This window comes from Saimiri boliviensis, chromosome 7, assembly GCF_048565385.1.
Source record: "Saimiri boliviensis isolate mSaiBol1 chromosome 7, mSaiBol1.pri, whole genome shotgun sequence".
NCBI lineage: Eukaryota > Metazoa > Chordata > Mammalia > Primates > Cebidae > Saimiri > Saimiri boliviensis.
Genome location: NC_133455.1, coordinates 65195125 through 65212402, shown reverse-complemented (window position 1 = coordinate 65212402; position 17278 = coordinate 65195125). Strand labels below are relative to the sequence as shown.

The 17278-nt window shown below is 51.9% G+C and overlaps 2 protein-coding genes and 1 long non-coding RNA gene across 5 annotated transcripts; 1 reads left to right on the top strand and 2 right to left on the bottom strand.

Moving 5' to 3' along the window:
• Positions 1-481: 481 nt before the first annotated feature.
• Positions 482-6761, bottom strand: COX14 (cytochrome c oxidase assembly factor COX14). Its single transcript, XM_003939157.4, has 2 exons — positions 6672-6761; positions 482-909 (listed from the first exon to the last, which is right to left on the bottom strand). Exon 2 carries the CDS (start codon positions 899-901, stop codon positions 728-730), a length of 174 nt encoding a protein of 57 aa, XP_003939206.1. The 5' UTR covers positions 902-909; positions 6672-6761; the 3' UTR covers positions 482-727.
• A 439-nt stretch (positions 6762-7200) lies between these two features.
• On the top strand, positions 7201-11885 carry LOC141585115 (uncharacterized). Of its 3 annotated transcripts, XR_012518438.1 has the most exons (3): positions 7201-7272; positions 10544-10988; positions 11356-11885. It is a non-coding gene; the product is annotated as an uncharacterized LOC141585115 (long non-coding RNA). The 3 variants fall into 3 exon arrangements; XR_012518437.1 differs by having other exon boundaries at positions 7216-7272; positions 10544-11885; XR_012518439.1 differs by having other exon boundaries at positions 7233-7272; positions 10520-11885.
• GPD1 (glycerol-3-phosphate dehydrogenase 1) lies at positions 7660-15335 on the bottom strand. The gene is made up of 8 exons (XM_003939155.4): positions 15252-15335; positions 14589-14766; positions 13555-13695; positions 12818-12956; positions 12311-12423; positions 11432-11665; positions 11104-11210; positions 7660-9488 (listed from the first exon to the last, which is right to left on the bottom strand). Exons 1-8 carry the CDS (start codon positions 15290-15292, stop codon positions 9392-9394), a joined length of 1050 nt encoding a protein of 349 aa, XP_003939204.1. The 5' UTR covers positions 15293-15335; the 3' UTR covers positions 7660-9391.
• Between the last annotated feature and the right edge of the window lie 1943 nt (positions 15336-17278).

The following is a 17278-nucleotide window of genomic DNA, read 5'->3' as shown; positions in this document are numbered from 1 at the left end:
TGCAGTAGCACAGTGAATCTATCCTTATGCTCTACTACACCCACTGAGCTTAAAGAAGTGAAGTGCTTTACCATACGCTGCCCAACAGCCCTTCCTCTTGGGACCTATCCTTCTCTACTGCGTGCAGTTTGATTACGGTTGTCAAACAAGGATCTCTGCCTTCCTCGATGCAGAGCTGCACATGCGGCCATACTGGCCAGAGTAACCCGATACATAAGCACAGTAATCAGCCCAGGAATGCTCATTGCCCAGAGAAAAGCTCCTTATAGAATTCTTTCAGGGGATTTACATAGATCCTGAAACAATCTTTCTTCTGAGATCATGAGGGCAGATACTACTCCTGGAACTGTATATCATCCACTTCATGGGTCCTAAGAGCTCAAGATACGATAATCTAGTCCATACCCAGAAAACTGGTAGTCAAGGCTCCCCTTTTGTGGCCCATACACTATTTGGGTAAATGAAAAAACACTAAGACACAGACATGGCAAAATATTTAATGTCTGTAGGTGTACCTCACCCTCATACTCCTATTATGATACAACAGCCTCCACAAACTGTCAAACTGGCACAGACTGGCAGAACCAGAGAAACCATAGGCACCTTCTTCCAACAGAGTTTGAAAACCATCAAGGCTCTAGTCCTCTTGACTTGGAAATGGTGGCAGATGAGGTCTCTCCACAGCATGCCTTGGGCCTCTTTGCTCAGGAGAAAAAGCCCCTCAGTTCTACAGGTTTCCTGAGGTCTTCTGTTCTTCTGCGGCCTGGCGCCGGGCTCTGCGCCGTTGGAAATAGTGGTAGACTCGGACACTGCAGAGGTACCCCCCATACACAGTGAGGAGCATCATGGAGGAAGAGAAGGTCTTATAACCAATGTCAGCTAGCTGCTTGGCAGTTGGCATCTTGTCCCCTACAAAGACAGATTGAATTTAGACCTGAGGATAAGGCCTCATCTGCCTGGCCCGTCTCCCTGTTTAAGGCCATTCCATAACTTCTGCCTCCTGCCTGATCTGTCTGCACTCTATACTGATTGGCCCCATACCTAAGTAAAGACTCAAAATCATACTGAATGTATCATTTAGGAACTCTGATTCCAAAGGGCAAATCAAGTCTGCATACAAGATAGAGAAACAAGCCTGGAACCAGGAGCCTCTGAATGTCATCACAGCTGACACCTGGCCTTTCACGCCTATGGAGAGAAGTGACTGGCATGGACCAGCCTGGGCTGCTGGGGTTTGTTTTCTTTTGAGACAGGTTCTCATTGCATGCCCAGGCTGGAGTGCAGTGGTGTGAGCATGGCTCACTGCAGCTTCGCCTTCCTGGGCTCAAGCCCACCCTTCCACCTCAGCATCCCAAGTAGCTGAAAGTACAGGTATGTACCACCACACCTGCCCAGTTTTTCTATTTTTTGTAGAGACAGGGTCTAGCTATGTTGCCAGGACTGGTCTTGAACTCTTGGGCTCAAGTGATCCTCCCACCTCAGCGTCCCAAAGCGCTAGGATTTTGTACAGGGCTGAGCCATTGCACCAGCCAGGGCTGCTCTGACTGTTAACATTACTTTAAGCAAGTATCGGTTTTTCTAGCTAGGAGGGAACTAATGGAGGTAGCAGAAATGAAACATTTGCAGTGAATTATTCTCTCTAGGAAGATCAAATGGGAACCTTTCAGGCAATATCCAATTTGTTTCCCCATAAAAACAATCTTATTCACAGTGGGTAGGTTTCCAAGTCAACACTAAAGCTTGTATAAGCCATAATATAACTGAAATAGTGCCAAAAGTACTTTTATATTATTTCAATTATACTTAACCTTCTATAGCATTAATTCTAAGTTCTGAACTCAGCACTAAGAACCTATCCCACAGGCTAAAAAAAAACTTACTGGGTCTCCAGCAAATTGTTAACTTACATTTGCATGACATAAATTACTTCTAATTTAACTATTCCCTGGATATTCCAAGCTAGAAAACAAGAGAAAATTTAGTAGAGAATCCCTCATCTGGAACAAAACATCCCTCAATTTGGGACTATGAATGTGTTCCTAGGCACATCTCTGTTGAGGGTTCGTTAAAGACAGGTTAGGGGTATGTCCAAGCTACACGAAGACTGACAGAAATAGCAGGGAAAGGCAAAACTGTGTTAAGAGTGCCAAGGTGGGCCCAGGCACAGTGGTTCACACCTGTAATCCCAACACTTTGGGAGGCCAAGGTGGGTGGATCACCTGAGGTCAGGAATTCAAGAACATCCTGGCCAACACGGTGAAACCCCGTCTCTACCAAAAATACAAAAATTAGCTGAGCATGGTGGTGCGTGCCTGTAATCCCAGCTACACGGGAGGATCAGGCAGAACTGCTTGAACCTGGGAGATGAGGTTGCAGTGAGCCAAGATCCCATCATTGTACTCCAGCCTGGGCAACAGAGCAAGATTCTGTCTCAAAAAAAAAAAAAAAAAAAAAAAAAATTGGGGATCAGGTGCAGTGGCTCAAACCTGTAATCTTTGGGAGGCTGAGGCAGGTGGATCATGAGGTCAGGAGTTTGAGACCATCCTGGCCAATATGGTGAAACCCCGTCTCTACTAAAAGATACAATAATCAGCCAGGCAAGGTGTCGCGTTCCTGTCTGTTACTCAGGAGGCTGAGGCAGGAAAATAGCTTGAAACCAGAAGGCAGAGGTTGCAGTAAGCCAAGATGGCACCACTGCACTCCAGTGTGGGCAAAAAAGAGAAACTCCATCTCAAAAAAAAAAAAAAAAAAAAAAAAAAGAGAGAGACAAAGAGTGCCAGGGTAGAAGCCAGGGACCTTCAGACCCAGTCCTGAGGAGCCTGGAGAGAACTGGGCTCCCATAAGCCTGTTAGTGAGGCCTAAGAGGACCTTATTTTTAGTTTTGGCAGCTTGCTCTCAGCACTGCAGGCAGAAACACTTAAAATCCTGCCCCTTACCACGTGCATGTGCACACACACACCAAAACATACACACAAATGCTGAAGCATACACACAAACAAAGTGAAGAACCTAGGCAGGGCACAGTGTCTCACGCTTGTAATCCCATGCTTTGGGAGGCCGAGGCAGGAGGATCACTTGAGGCCAGGAGTTTAAGACCAGCCTGGGTAACACAGTGAAACCCTATCTCCACAAAATTTTTTTCTAAAAGTTAGCCAGGCATGGTGGCATATGCCTGTAATCCCAGCTACACAGGAGCCTGAGACAGAAAGACTGCTTGAACCCAGGAGGCCGAGCTGCAGTGAGCTGAGATCACACCACTGCACTCCAGCCTGAGTGACAGAGTGAGACCCTGTCTCAAAAAAATCAAAAAAAAGTTGAAAGTAAAGCTCAGGATTTGCTGGTTTAGAGGGGTCAGAGATGGATACATTTACATGTAAATGCTTCTCAGAGTAAACCCTAAGGCTGAACATTGCCTTTGAGCCAGGCTTTGAGTGCAGACCCAAGCTGAGCTGAGGCACAGCTTCTTTGACATACAATCCCACTATGGAAAGTGACATTGAGGTCAGAGGAAGAATACAAAGAATACAAGTTCAAGATGAGAAAGGGCTGTGTTCAGGTCATCTGAGATTTGAAATGACCCCAAGCTGCGCCATGAGACAGTGAAGAAAACACACACCCATGGAGCTGGACACTAAGGTAGTAAACAAGCACCCTGCAAAGAGACCTTCAGCCTTCGACTTCCCCATCACTTATCATTCTTATCCCCACTCCCCATCACCCTAGCCAAATGCTTAACAACTATAGGACCACCTCTTCCAAAGGCTGGAGGAAAAGAACTGGAAGCATCGACCAACCAACAAAAACAGGATGGTACAGCTTGGCTAGAAAAGTGACATAAAACCAACTAATAAACATAATCCTGGTGTCTAGACCCTTACTTCCCTCTCTTAATTCATGCTGAGGTTCCCCCTAATATCCAATTAGCAAAAACTCTTCACGCTGGTCAAGGTGACTCATGCCTTTAATTCCAACACTTTGGGAGGCTGAGGCAGGTGGATCACCTGAGTTCAGGAGTTGAAGACCAGCCTGGCCAACATGGAGAAACCCCATCTCTACTAAAAATACAAAAATTAGCCAGGCATGGTGGCAGGTGCCTGTAGTACCAGATACTCAGGAGGCTGAGATATGAGAATTGCTTGAACCTGGGAGGCAGAGGTTGCAGTGAGCTGAGATAGCACCACTATATTCCAGCCTGGGCAACAGAGCAAGACTGTCTCAAAAAAAAGAAAAGAAAAGAAAAAAAAAAAGAAAAAGAAAAGAAAAAAGAAAAAAAATTGGGCAGCACTACTGCAAAGTTAACTACTATGAAGACTGGTCTGATGGGAACACTGGGTGGGGACCGGTGACTAGATCACTGGTAAGCCTAGGATTCTAGTCAATTTATTCCACTCAACTTGAACAGGTAGTATAAGCATCAAGTAAAGGGCAGTACAGACATCAAGAGCACAAATTGTTGGCCAAGGCCTCAGCAGGCCTTATGAACCCTGTAAGATTCACATGTGCCTACCACTTTTCCAGGACAGAGAAACATTTTTACAAGAATCATAATCCTCACCCTTATCTCACCCTAAAGATAAGTATTGATGGGAGTGATGGGACAGCAGCTTGAGAAGGTAACAAGTTTAAGAAAATCCTGCTGTTGTTTTGCTTATTAATGAGAACGATCTGAATTTTTTTTTTCTTTTCTGAGATGGAATTTCATTGTCACCCAGACTGGAGTGCAGTGGCATGATTTTGGCTCACTGCAACCTCTGCTTCCTGGGTTCAAGCGATTCTCCTGCCTCAGCCTCCCCAGTAGTTGGGATTACAGGCATGTGCCACCATGCTTGGATAATTTTTTGTATTTTTAGTAGAGACGGGGTTTCACCGTGTTGGCCAGGCTGGTCTCGAACTCTTGACCTCAAATGATCCACCTGCCTCGGCCTCCCAAAGTGCTGGGATTACAGGTATGAGCCACCACACCCAGCCTAGAATGTGTTTTAGAGGGGATGAAGCTGGTGGCTAAACTGAGGATAAAAGAAGTCAGGTGGGCAGGATAGAACAAGAGAGATAATGGCCTAGGAAAAGATGAAATTATACACCCAGGCTGGACTCAGTAGCTCACACCTGTAATCCCAGCACCTTGGAAGGCAGAGGTGGGCAAATCATCTGAGGTTGGAAGTTTGAGACCAGCCTGACCAACATGCATAAACCCCATCTCTACTAAAAATACAAAATTGGCAGGGTGTGGTGACACATGCCTGTAATCCCAGCTACTCAGGAGGCAAAGGACAGAGAACTGCTTGAACCCAGGAGGTGGAGGTTGCAGTGGGCGTTGGTTGTGCCATTGCACTCCAGCCTGGGCAGCAAGAGTGAAACTCTAGCTTAAAAAAAAAAAAAAAAAAAAAAAAAATTATATGCCTGAGTAGAGGGATTAACCTTGGAAATAAGGGAAACTTTTGAGGTTAGCAGAGGCACCCTTTTATCTGAGGGACATGCATTTTCTCAATAAAGCACAAAACACTGGGTCTCTGTTATGGAGTGATGTGGTTGGGCTGCAAGTTTCAGAACATTTCGAGAAAACAGAATCATTACAGAAAATGGGGTGCAATTTGCAAAGGTTTTTCTCTTGTTCTGCCTTATAAACACAAGGGGACCTCAAGACTAAGGCTTCTCCTCTCCCCTGGAAAACTCATTCCCTCAAATTCATCTATCATCGCGGCTGACATTCACTTGTTTTTAAAAATTTGTATAAATGTATGGGAAGAAGTGCGATTTTGTTACAAGCATAGATTGTATAGTGGTCAACTCAGGACTTTTAGGGTATCCATCAGCGTTTATCTACTTTTATTCAGCACTTAGGAAGTATATCGGCTGGGCGCGGTGGCTCACACTGGTAATCCCAAGAGGCCGAGGCGGGAGGATGGCTTGAGCTCAGGAGTTGGAGACCAGGCTGGGCAACATAGCGAGACCATGTCTCTATTTAAAAAAAAAAAAAAAAAAAAAAAAAGGCCGGGCGTAGTGGTGCGTGCCTGCAGCCTAAGCTACAAAGCAAGACCCTGTCTCAAAAATAAAATAAAATAAAATACATCCTGCTATGAAGGACACTAAAAAGAACATGGCTTCTGTCATAACGGAGCCTATGGTATGGTGGAGAAGTACTATGAGAGTTCAGAAACAAGAGCTCAGAGACAGGGTGGGGGCTCGAGAAAAGTTAGCAGAAAGGTGTAGGGGTGGGAATCGGGGTGGGGGTGGAACTGTCTTTTTAGAAGGGTGGGCTGGAGAAGAGGAGCAGGGAGAGCATTCCAGGAAGTGAAAGCGGCCAAGAGGTGGAGCTGGATGACCGATATGCACGAAGGGTGCTCCGGAGAGCCACTTATCAGGGCGCAGAGCTCTCTAAGGCGAAGAAGGGGCATTTGGAGTAAGCGCGTGGAGGGTCGAGACGCCAGGCAGGAGTCGAATTTGACAGGATCAGCGCTGAGCGCTAGCAAGGCCGAACTACTGCCGCGAAGGGCTTGGGCAGGAAACAGTGCGGCTCACGGTCCGCGGCGCAGCAGACGAGGGTGACAGAATTCAAGGGCACCAGGCCTGAAGACTGGGGAATGGGAGGACGCGGCCAGCGGAGGCTGACCCAGGTGCACGCGCAAGCAGCGGGATCGGCGGCCCCTGCTCGGCCCTAGCCGGCGGCGTACCTGGATACTGCAGCTCCTTCGCGTCCAACCGAGGCCTCCTCAGGCAGGCAGCGTCTCACCGCCACTGTCTGCGCAACTTTCCAGCACGCCAGAACGCAGCACTCAGAACCAGACACGAGAGGGTAGCGTCCCTGGACAACCCGGAACGCCTCAGCTATTGGTGCGGAAGGCGACTTTTTCCCTCCCACCTGCCGGGTTAGCCTCTAGGATTCGGCTTGAGACGCTAGAAAGGGAACCGCGCGTCAGACGCTGCATAACTCCTCCCACCAAGGCGGCAGTTCCCGACGGCCACCACTCCGGCTGGAGGCCGGCTTTGAACTTCCGGCTTCCGGGCCCGTTATCTTTACTACGCATCCTCAGACTCGCCGTGCTCTCCGAGAGGCCCGCTGAATTCTGGGGGCTGTGGTTTCGCTCCCTCGAGGGAGGGTCTTTGGCGAGCCAAGCTCCGGAACCGGAAGTGTTAGGATGCTAAATCAATCAGAGTCAGCCAATCCCCGGCCTACAGCATGATGACGTCTACAGTAGCTAGGTAGATTCTCGAAGGGGGCCTTCTGGAGGTGGACCGCGCGCCCCCTAGAGCCAGGCTGCGGGCCGAGTCCAGGTAGGGACCGGAGGGGCACCGCGAGGCCTTGACTGCCAAGGATGGGGCAGCTTGGGCCGTAACCAAGGAATGGGCATGAGGGATGAGTGTCTAACGTTTCTGTCTCGTGTATGACCTCTCTTTTTGCAGGAGGCATGATAAAGCCCCTAAGAAGCGCGGGGAAGGCTGGGAGCCAGCTTGCGGGCGGGAAGGGGCGCTGGCGGGAGAGGGGAGAGAGAGGAGGGTACTGAGTGGGTACCGCCGCTGATCCCTGGAGTGGCTGCGATTATGGAGGAGGGATTTCTTTTTTCATTTTTCCTACGGTAAGAGGGAAAACATACGTGTAATGATACACGCTAGCACACGCACTGCCACATGCACTGAAGCTACCTCTCCCAGCTCTTCCTGTTTCTGGAAAAACACGCTTTATTGGGTAGACAGGTGGACCTGATGAACAAAAGTAGGCAAAAGTGTTTGAAGCTTCCCCTTTGCCTCCACCTTAACCTCCTGGGGAGGCAGCTGTGAAGTTACTCAGTGCCCAGACCTGGGCTCAGCCAGGCCTGTGGCCCTCACTCTTGCTGCCTGATCTGGGCAGCTCCGCCCTTCACTGGTAAGACAGAATTCTCAACGGCTAGGCGCAGAGAGGAGCCCGCCTCCCTGGCTCGTGGGAGAGTAAGAGGGCTTTAGCATAATGCTGGCCAGAGCCACTGTGCCAGGTGCTGCCACACAGGAAGCTGAGACCCCTGCTGGACGGGCGGGAGCCTCTCGGGCCCTCGGATTATTTATAGCTGGAGGCCTAGGCTGCTGACCTGTGACATTCTAATGCTGCCACCCCATCCTGGATCAAGGCCAGTGCAGAGCACTCTCCTCCTCCCCCGCTCCTGTTCTTCCCTCACCCCAGGAAGTAGGGTGGTTTTTATTTTCTTCCTCCTCAGTTTCACAGCTAGTGAGGTGCGGTGTGGTCAGTACCTCACAAGGAGGCCCTCATTTAGCAAAGAGCTGCACTTGGAATATTGATACCCACCCACCTGCTCACCTTTCCCTAGCCTTCGTCAGCCTTTGGGCCACCCTCCGGCCTGCTGGCTTCCAGATGCCAGGCACGGGTTAGCTGGTTACCCTGGCCAGTCTGGAGCAGCTGAAGAGGTGCAGGGTTTGGGAGGAGGAAAGGGGTGGAGTCAGGGATATCCTCTGGGGAGATAGCACAGGAGGGGCCCAGCTGACACCTCCCCCAGCTAGAGCTACTGAGAAGGGAGGCCGGGCGAACACAAAGGTCACAGGGAGCCCAGTGATCTGAGCCTGTTGTAAAAGGTATAGCTCTGTCAGCAGATTAAGTTCCTGCTCCCCAAAGAGGGTGCTGGCAGGGAGGGTGAGGGAGGGCTTGGAAAGGTCACACGAACGGGGAGGAGCTGGCAAAGAACTAGGAACCGGGAAGTCCCTGGGGAGAATGTCAAGCCACCCAGCTAGAGATGCCAGCATGGAAGCAACTCGGGTGCCAGGGCAGCCTGGGGGAGGGGGAAAGGGGAGGACCAGAGGTTTCTGAGGACGCAGATGTTGCTAGGAGAAGCTAGAAGGGGGTTGAGATCTTTGTATTTTGTTAACAAACACTGAGATCCACTGAAGCTGTGTGGGTCCTGGCAAAGGTCAGCAAAGGGGTCCGTGAGGCCTGCATCAGCTCAGAAGCCCAGACCCCTCCCTGACAATCCTTGCCTCATTCCTGCTATGGCTATTTCTTCTGCCCTTTAACAGGATTCCTGGTCTCTGTGAGACAGCCACTGGCAGCCCCTGCGCCCTGCCACCCTCTCCCCCTACCCTTCCCCACACACACTCCACCCACCCACCCCGCCAAGCAGGCATCACTGGGACTTGATTCCACCCCTCCCAGAGGACAAGGAGAAAGCCCTACATCTGGAGAGGGACAGGGCAACTGCATTTCTGGCAAATGTGGCAAGAGGCTGCCAGTGACTTGACAGTTCAGAATCTCCAAGTGTGTATCTGAGCCCTATAGCCTCCTGTCCTCCAGTGAAAAGATGAGAAGACTCTGTTCCCTGGGAGTCCTGGAGATCTTGATGACTAGGTACCCCAGGCTTCTGCTGGTCTCCATTGGGGTAAAGAAGCGGCCTGGCCTGGGCCCTGACCCCACTCACATATGTTCCGGATGATTCTGTAGGCAGCGGATAAATTCACCCACTGGCTGGCCCTCGTAGCACACCTTGTACACAGCCATGAACAAGGGAAACCTAGATTGGAGAGGGAAAGGCCCTGCTTAGTCTCCCACTCCTGGCCTGCTCTACCCCCACCTCCACTCACCACCTAACCCTCCCATCCCCTGCCCTCCTACCTTGGAGCTCAGGAAAGCTGGCTGTGAATTCCTACCTGCTGAGAATGTGGAATCCTTAGCCCTGGGTTTAAGGTCAGATTCCTAATTGCCCTGCTCCCTACCATATTGAACTGGCCGGCATGATTCTCTGGCTTGGATTTTTTTGTGCCAATTGAGCAACCCACTTAACCTCTCTGAGTCTCAGTGTAAAACGGGGCCAGCGGCCGGGCGCGGTGGCTCAAGCCTGTAATCCCAGCACTTTGGGAGGCCGAGGCGGGTGGATCACGAGGTCAAGAGATCGAGACCATCCTGGTCAACATGGTGAAACCCCGTCTCTACCAAAAATACAAAAAATTAGCTGGGCATGGTAGCGCGTGCCTGTAATCCCAGCTACTCAGGAGGCTGAGGCAGGAGAATTGCCTGAACCCAGGAGGCAGAGGTTGCAGTGAGCCGAGATCGCGCCATTGCACTCCAGCCTGGGTAACAAGAGCGAAACTCCCTCTCATTAAAAAAAAAAAAAAAAAAAAAAAGAAACGGGGCCAGTATAACAAAGGAGTGAAGATATGATTGTGTATGTGAAGATGTAATTAGGTATGATGTGAAAGTGCTCAATAAATGCCCATTTCTTTCTTCCCATCCTTTTGCCCAGCTGCTCCCTTTTCCAGGCTTTACCATAACCAGCCATGAGTGAATCTTCTGAACCTGTTTCATACTCTCTTCTAGGAGTCTTTCTCAGACCAGCACAGCTCTGCTCTGATCAGCCCAGTCACCCCTGCTATCTTTCCGCTCCCTGAAAAGGAGCACCTTGAAGCAGAGCCCATCGTTCTCCTTACACCTCAACACCCAGGACAGGATTCAGGGAACAGATGGGTTGGCCTTGGGGGAGAAACTCAAACTGGGAGTGATGGACAAAAGTGGGATAAGCTGCTTTCTTTCTTTCTTTCTTTTGAGATGGAGTTTTGCTGTTTTGCCTAGGCTGGAATGCAGTGGCGCAATCTCGGCTCACTGCAACACCTCTGCCTTCCGACTTCAAGCGATTCCCCTGCCTCAGCCTCCGGACTAGCTAGATTACAGGAAAACGCCATCACGCCTGGCTAATTTTGTATTTTTAGTAGAGACGGGGTTTCTCTGTATTGGTCAGGCTGGTCTCGAACTCCTGACCTCAGGTGATCTGCCCACTTTGGCCTCCCAAAGTGCTGGGATTACAGGCTTGAGCCACTGCGCCTGGCTGATGAGCTTATTTCTGCTGCCCCAGAGCTCCAATCCCCAGAGCAGAGGACAAAGAAGGAGGGGCACAAAGGGATCCAGGTGATGTAGTGTGAAGAGCACTAGACCGGAAGGAGTTCAAAGACCACGAACTAGCTGGGGGACAATGGGAATGCCAGACTCTGCAAGTTCTGGACTCTGTCTGAAACATAAGGTAACACTCCCCTCTCTGTCCACTTCACAGATTTGTGGTGGGTGCAGGAAGATGAACAGGGCAAGCACTTCTGGCCATAGCTCCCTTAATCAGTGGGGCTGTGGCCAACACTTACTTGTCCACCAGGCCCTTGTGCTGGAGGATGCTGTGTAGCTCCCGGGCTGTCTGGGGCCCCTGCAGTTTCTGCCCATTCAGCATCTCTTTCTCCAGCTGCTCAATGGACTGTGCAGAAAACAGGACGAGTAGATGGAAATGGGAGAGGAGGGCTATCAGTGGGGGGTGGAGAGACGAACTCAGATGGAAGTGGGGTCTTCAAAGGAAAAGAGGGATGGGGATGTTCACAGCAGTCTTAATGTTTGTGCTCCAGAGATGCCTCCTGCCAAGCACCTCTACCCGGATGCCTACAGGGCTCCCGCTCTGTTCTCCCTTCTCCCGGGGCCCACCTTTCCTGTACGTGCAAAGGCCTCAGCCACTTTCCGGTTCCGCCCTCCATAGCAGGTAGTGATCAGGTCAGCAACACCACAGCTCTCCAAGAAGGTGGCAGAGGACACAGGACCACTGCAGAAGAGCTTGGCGAAGGCTATCATCTCCATGAGTCCCAGCCGAATCACTGCCGCCTTGGTGTTGTCGCCAAAGCCCAGGCCATCACAGAAGCCAGCCCCCACGGCCACTACATTCTTTAAGAAGCGGAGGTCATCGATGAGGAAAGACCCCCTCCTGTAGTCCCCATGTGGAGCCCCCTCATGTTCCTTTCATCAGCCATGATACCCACTGCATAAGTGAGGTATAGTGTGTAGGTTCCTAAAATATTTTTGCCTCTTGGTCCCCTGCTTTGCTGCACCCCCTTTCTTAAGTCCTGCCCCATACTCCCTCCTTGAAGACATTTTCTGAAAACCACTCTTCTCTCTAGTTGGCCCTCTCATCTATGACTATTCCATTTTATAGCCCTCAAGTCAACAGCTGTCCAGGATCCATAGTTCTGGCCATGAGTCTGTCTGGGTGTCGTGGATGTCTTGTCTCCTATTAGCCTGGGCATCTCCTCATCCCCCTGGACCACCTCCTGGAGCCAGGTGCTAGGGGGTTCCACACAGGGCTAAAGTGGGAAGGGAACAAGGGGGTCCACGGTCTGATGGTAAATAATCAGCCAGCCTGAAGGGCCCTGGCCTTGCTTCTGCAGCCCATCCTATATGCGTGGGACATGGTAGGGAAGGGGAACCACTGCTCAACAGCGAGAGCCTGGAGTGCCTGCAGCGTTGCAGAGCTCAGCCAGGCCTCCTTTGGGGCCTTCTCCTCACCCCATAGCTACTGTGTGCCCCTCTCACCTTTAAGGCCCCACAGATCTCTACTGTGTCCACCTCTTGTACCACGGTGATACGGAAATTGGGTGTCTGCATCAGCTCTTTCAGAAGTTGTCCCTGGGCTGGGTCCTTGCAGCCTAAAGTGAGGAGGGGGCAAGACTTGAGAGAAGGACTCTTTTAAAAAAAATATTTATTTCATAGAGACGGGGTTCTCTCTATGTTGTCCAGGCTGGACTCAAACTCCTGGGCTCAAGCGATCCTCCCACCTCAGCCTTAGTCTCTTGAGTAGCTGGGGACCACAGGTGCACCACTGCACCGGCTCTGAGGGAGGGCTCATCGCTGTGCTTCCCGAACTTGCCCTAAGCAGGCCCTGCAGCCCCTTCCCTGGGGGTGTCCCAGCCTCCTTCATCTCTGAAGCTTGGATCTTCCTTTCTCTGCCTATGGGAAGGAGATGGCTAAGTGGGGTTAGGGCAGTTTGGGGAGGGGATGCAACTAGATGCACTGGGTATGTGGGTGGCAGGGGGCTCTCACCGATGGTTGTCTCACAGAACTTCTCATCAGCCACCTCGCTGGCAATGTTGGCCCCCATCAGCACACTCATGGAGATGCCGAGGCGCTCCCCAATCACTTCGGAGATGAGCTTCAGCCCATTGGGGCCCTCATCTACCCCCTGAGCACAGGATGGAGCTCAGGCCAGGTGCCCTTTGTGCCCACCTGCGGGCTTCCGCCCAGAAATTCTATCCCTTCCAAATCCATTGTCATCTGTGTCCCTCCCCAGAGGTCCTGCCCCATTCCAACCCCACTCAAGTTTGCTGTGAGGAGGCCAGACAGCATGTGACAAACTCTCCTGCCACATACCCTCAACCAACCTACCTCTCCAAGGCAACGGGTCCCTCCATATCCCTAGGCAACCCCGCCTGACTGCCCCAACAAACGTCCATTCAGAGACCCGTCCCTGCTCCAGACCAGCTACTCACATTCTCAAACTAGCCCCCTTCGCATATTCCCCCGCATCACTTTACAACTCTCAAACTCCCCAGGAAACAGGACCTCCAAACCAATCTCTCATCTCCTCCCTTCAGCCTCCTTTCCATCAGTCCCCAGCACCTCACTGCTTTCTTAAGCCTCTCCAGAGCCAACTTCCTCCCTTCTATCCGACAAACTCTTGGCCCACGTCTGCCGTTTTCTGTTCTCCTTGCTTCACCCACCCTGAGCCCCACAGCAGTGAGCTGCACCCTCCCCCATCCACATGAAGGTGTCCCTGGCACCTTAATAAGAGATATGCCAGTGGCGTTTGCCTTCAGGTGGCCCTTGAGCTGGTCGCAGATCTTGCCGATGAACTGATGTGGCACCACAAAGATCAGGATGTCAGCATCCGCTGCAGCCTGGACCACATCTGGGACAGCCACCTGTGGGGATGACCAAGTGCTCACGGGCCTGGCAGACCTCCCCTACCCCGTGTGGAACCCCATTCAGGAGATCTGGGAGCCATAGAGTGAGGCTGGTAGGGGAGAAGGAAGGCTTGTTTGGGACCTGGTAGAGACAAAATGCATATTCCTAGGTGCTGCAAGGAAAAATTAGCATTCAGACAAAAAGTTTTCTCAGCAAGTCAATATTCTGTCTCTAACAGGACTGAATCGAGAAGGACTGAACTGGAGGAATAAGACACTCTACTCCCTCCCCCCAGCCACACTCCCTCTCCCTCCAGCTGTCCCGGGCTCTTGAGGACTCCTGGAAACCTCAACCCAACACTCTCCTGTCCCTTGGCTGTGGGACAGTTGAGGGAGGCCAAAAGCAGCCTGGGCTTGGCAGAAGAAAGAGCTCAAATAAAATTTCATCACCGAGCTCCTAGGGACCCCAGCTGGGAAAGGGGAGCCCCAGCCTTTCTGCTCTCTTCCTTGCCTCCTCTTTCCAGGTGGGGAGAGCCACGTGTCACCAAAGACCGTGTAAGTCCAAGGAGCAGCCTCCAAGTTGGCTAATTGCTCAGTGAATGAGTAACAGGATTAGTGCCTGAGGCAGGCACTACCGGACCCCAAGTCTAGGAGCCCTGTCTTCTGGTTGCTGTGAAGACCAACTTGTTCTCCCATCCCTTCCCCACCCACCTGCCTAGAAGCCTGTGAGGGGAAAGCACGGGTTCTCCTTAATCCTCAGGAAAGGACCCGGAGCAGCCCTCCTGAGGCCTTCCCAAGTCCTGCCACACCTGAAGCGGCCCCCTCAGCGGGAAGCACCTGTTGAGTAAGGTCAGCTCCAACTCCTGGCCCTCCCTCCCTCTCCCTGTTCCTTGCAGGGTGTTGGGACTCACCACGTTTGAGGGCAGCTTGTGCCCTGGCAGGTATTTGACATTCTCATGCTGTGTGTTGATGATCTCGGTCAGCTTTTTGCCTCCAATGTCTTCCTCAAACACCCACATGGTCACCCGTGAGTCAAACTGTGCCAGCTGGGCTGCATTGCCACCCACGATCTTGGCGATGGCTGAGCCCCTGGAGGAAGGGGGAGCACGGGGAAGTGGAGGAAGGGGGAACAGCGGCAGGAGTTGGGGCAGCGCCCCACCTCAGGATCTCACAGCAGCCCCTCAAGCTGTTCACTCCCACCTTCCTTATCACCTCTGCTCCCTGGACAAGTATGTCCACAGTGACCTGGCAGTAGAAAGGCGACTCAGTCTCCTCACCCTTTGCTGCTAGAGAAGGGAGCCCACCTTCTCATCTCCCCACCCCCAAACTCGAGTGGCTCTTCACACGAGCGCTCTGGAGACGCCTTCCCATGGTGAACAGGTGCAGCTGCCCAGGTGGGCAGGGGCCAGGAGAGGGCTGGGCACCGTCTGTCCTGTGCTATTATAGAAGATAGCAGCAAGAGCTGAAGATAGCAAAGGAACCTGAGGGCCTTTCCCACCCACCCTGCCTCCTACCCACTTCTGTCCTGGGGGGGGGCCCACCCTTCCCCCATATCGCTTGAGAGAGCTGCTTACCAGTTCCCGGAGCCTACAATGCAGACTTTCTTGCTAGCCATGGTGCCGCGTCTCTGCCTGAGCCGGCTCAGTGCCACACTCCCTAGCTCCTCTGCCGGCTAGGAGCATTTAACTCCACCACACGTGGGTGCAGCCAAGCCCCACCCTCCAGGGGTGGGTGGGGAGGCTGGTGCCCAGGGAGATAGTCTGGCAGAACCAGGGAAAGGGGAGACAGGGGTAGAGACAGGTGGGGAACAGGAATGGGGCAGAGGCTAGGCCTGGCTTTTCCTCCTGGGCTCGGCTGACAGTGCTGGCAAGCTTCTTCCCTTGGCCCCAGCCCAACTTCCCACTCCCTCCCCACCATGGTCCCATTTTGAGGTCTGCCAAGAAAATAGCCCAGATAAGGAGCAGGTGACTGGTCTCCCTCACTCCCTCTGCCCCCCAGCATGAAATAAATTGCATTTAGCTTCAGTAGCAGCGAGGGGAATGCTTTTCAGAGGTAGGATTTCTCCATGACCCCTTATCCCCAGCGCTGCCATGTACCCTCCCAGGACCCCGTTCTACAGTTCTGTCCTCTAGCAGGCCCATGCTAGCTCCACTGCAGGGCTGGGGTGGGAGCTGCGGGCCCATCTTCCCTACTCTAAAGATGAGGCTATATGAGGTTAGGGCCGGCTTTGAAGACAGCCCAGCTCAAAAGATAAGAGACCCCAGGAACCTCAAAAGGGAAAGTCATCTTGGTCACCCACAGAGGTCATCTCGGGGACTTATCCATGGGCCTCTCACCTCAGATGATCCCCACCCAAAAATGTGTTCTAGGGAAGAAGGAAAAGGTGAAAGCTGGACGGCTGTCAGAATTGCAGCACACAATTCTATTGTAGAGTCTGGGCTTAAGAGGATAGGAGGCAGGCATACTACACAGTGCCCTTGAGAGGCTTTGAGCTTCCTTCAACTCCTCCTCTCAGGGATTTCCAAGTTACTGCCCTGGGGACTTCCTTGGGTGAATGGCTAGTTTGCAGAGGCCAGAAAAGGGGAAGGGAGGCAGGATCTGGGCAGCTGTGTCCATGGGGCTTTGTGGTCTCAGACGCGTGATTGGGGGTAATCATGCGCACACATGGTTGGTGTGTGTTTTGGGGGGAGGGAACATACTCAGCTGTTCAGAGCTCTACATCGCCCACAGCCATCTGTTTGACTAGGACAAAGGAAGCTCTGGTTTCCAGGCTGATCTGGAGAGTGGAGCAAGAGGTTCCCAACACTGTGCACCTTGGCCTAGAGGGCAGACAGCACTGTGTGCTCACGTGCTGACCTCGTGGCTTGGCAGATGGCTAGGTGGGTGTTGCCATCCCCCTGGGCTGCTGCTGGCCAGCAACTGGTAACAAGCACTGGGCTAGAGGGGAGTCTGTGTGCAACCCATGGGGAAGGGTAAGTGGGCAGGAGGTCAAGACTGGGGAGAAACGGCTTTCTAAGTTCCAGGAACTGCCCAGGAAAACCCAACCATATTCTCCTTCCATGGCCAGTGGGTTCCCATAGGGAAACGGACATGAAATCAGTAGTTAGCTGTCTAGTGTAGCACAGTACCTAATACAGAAACAGCCTCCTATAGACCACTCCTTTATTGCACTGGCACTGAGATTAAGGCTCCAGTGCCAGGCTGCCAGCTGGGAGCACTGATTACGGGTGATGGAAGAGAAAGGATGCTTCTGTCCCTGGCACAAATGACGGGAGTCCCAAAGAATGGATGTTTATGCATAAAATAACCCCCTTGTTTTTGCCTAAATGCTTCCCTCTCTCATTTTGCCCCTACAATCATTTTAGGTAGTGTGGAGACTAAGAATGTGCTCATTTACATGGGAATAAAGAGGGTGCAGAGATTCAGAATTGGCTCGTCACAGGAAGTTATCTGTATCACTAGAGCTCTTTTCCCAAGAGCAAACTGTAGATTATTTGCTTGAAATTAATAATGGTTCATCAGCCATTCATTACACATGTAATTAGCCTGGGTAAAAACAGATGCCATTTCAATGTCCTTGACATCAATTTTCTCCACTCCT

Excerpts from the sequence above, each read along its gene's own strand:
- COX14 (XM_003939157.4), bottom strand. The coding sequence starts at position 901 with ATGCCAACTGCCAAGCAGCTAGCTGACATTGGTTATAAGACCTTCTCT.
- GPD1 (XM_003939155.4), bottom strand. The coding sequence starts at position 15,292 with ATGGCTAGCAAGAAAGTCTGCATTGTAGGCTCCGGGAACTG. Across the intron at positions 14,767-15,251 it reads ATTGTAGGCTCCGGGAACTG|GGGCTCAGCCATCGCCAAGA; the intron begins GTAAGCAGCTCT and ends CCCTTCCTCCAG. Across the intron at positions 13,696-14,588 it reads ACAAGCTGCCCTCAAACGTG|GTGGCTGTCCCAGATGTGGT; the intron begins GTGAGTCCCAAC and ends TCATCCCCACAG.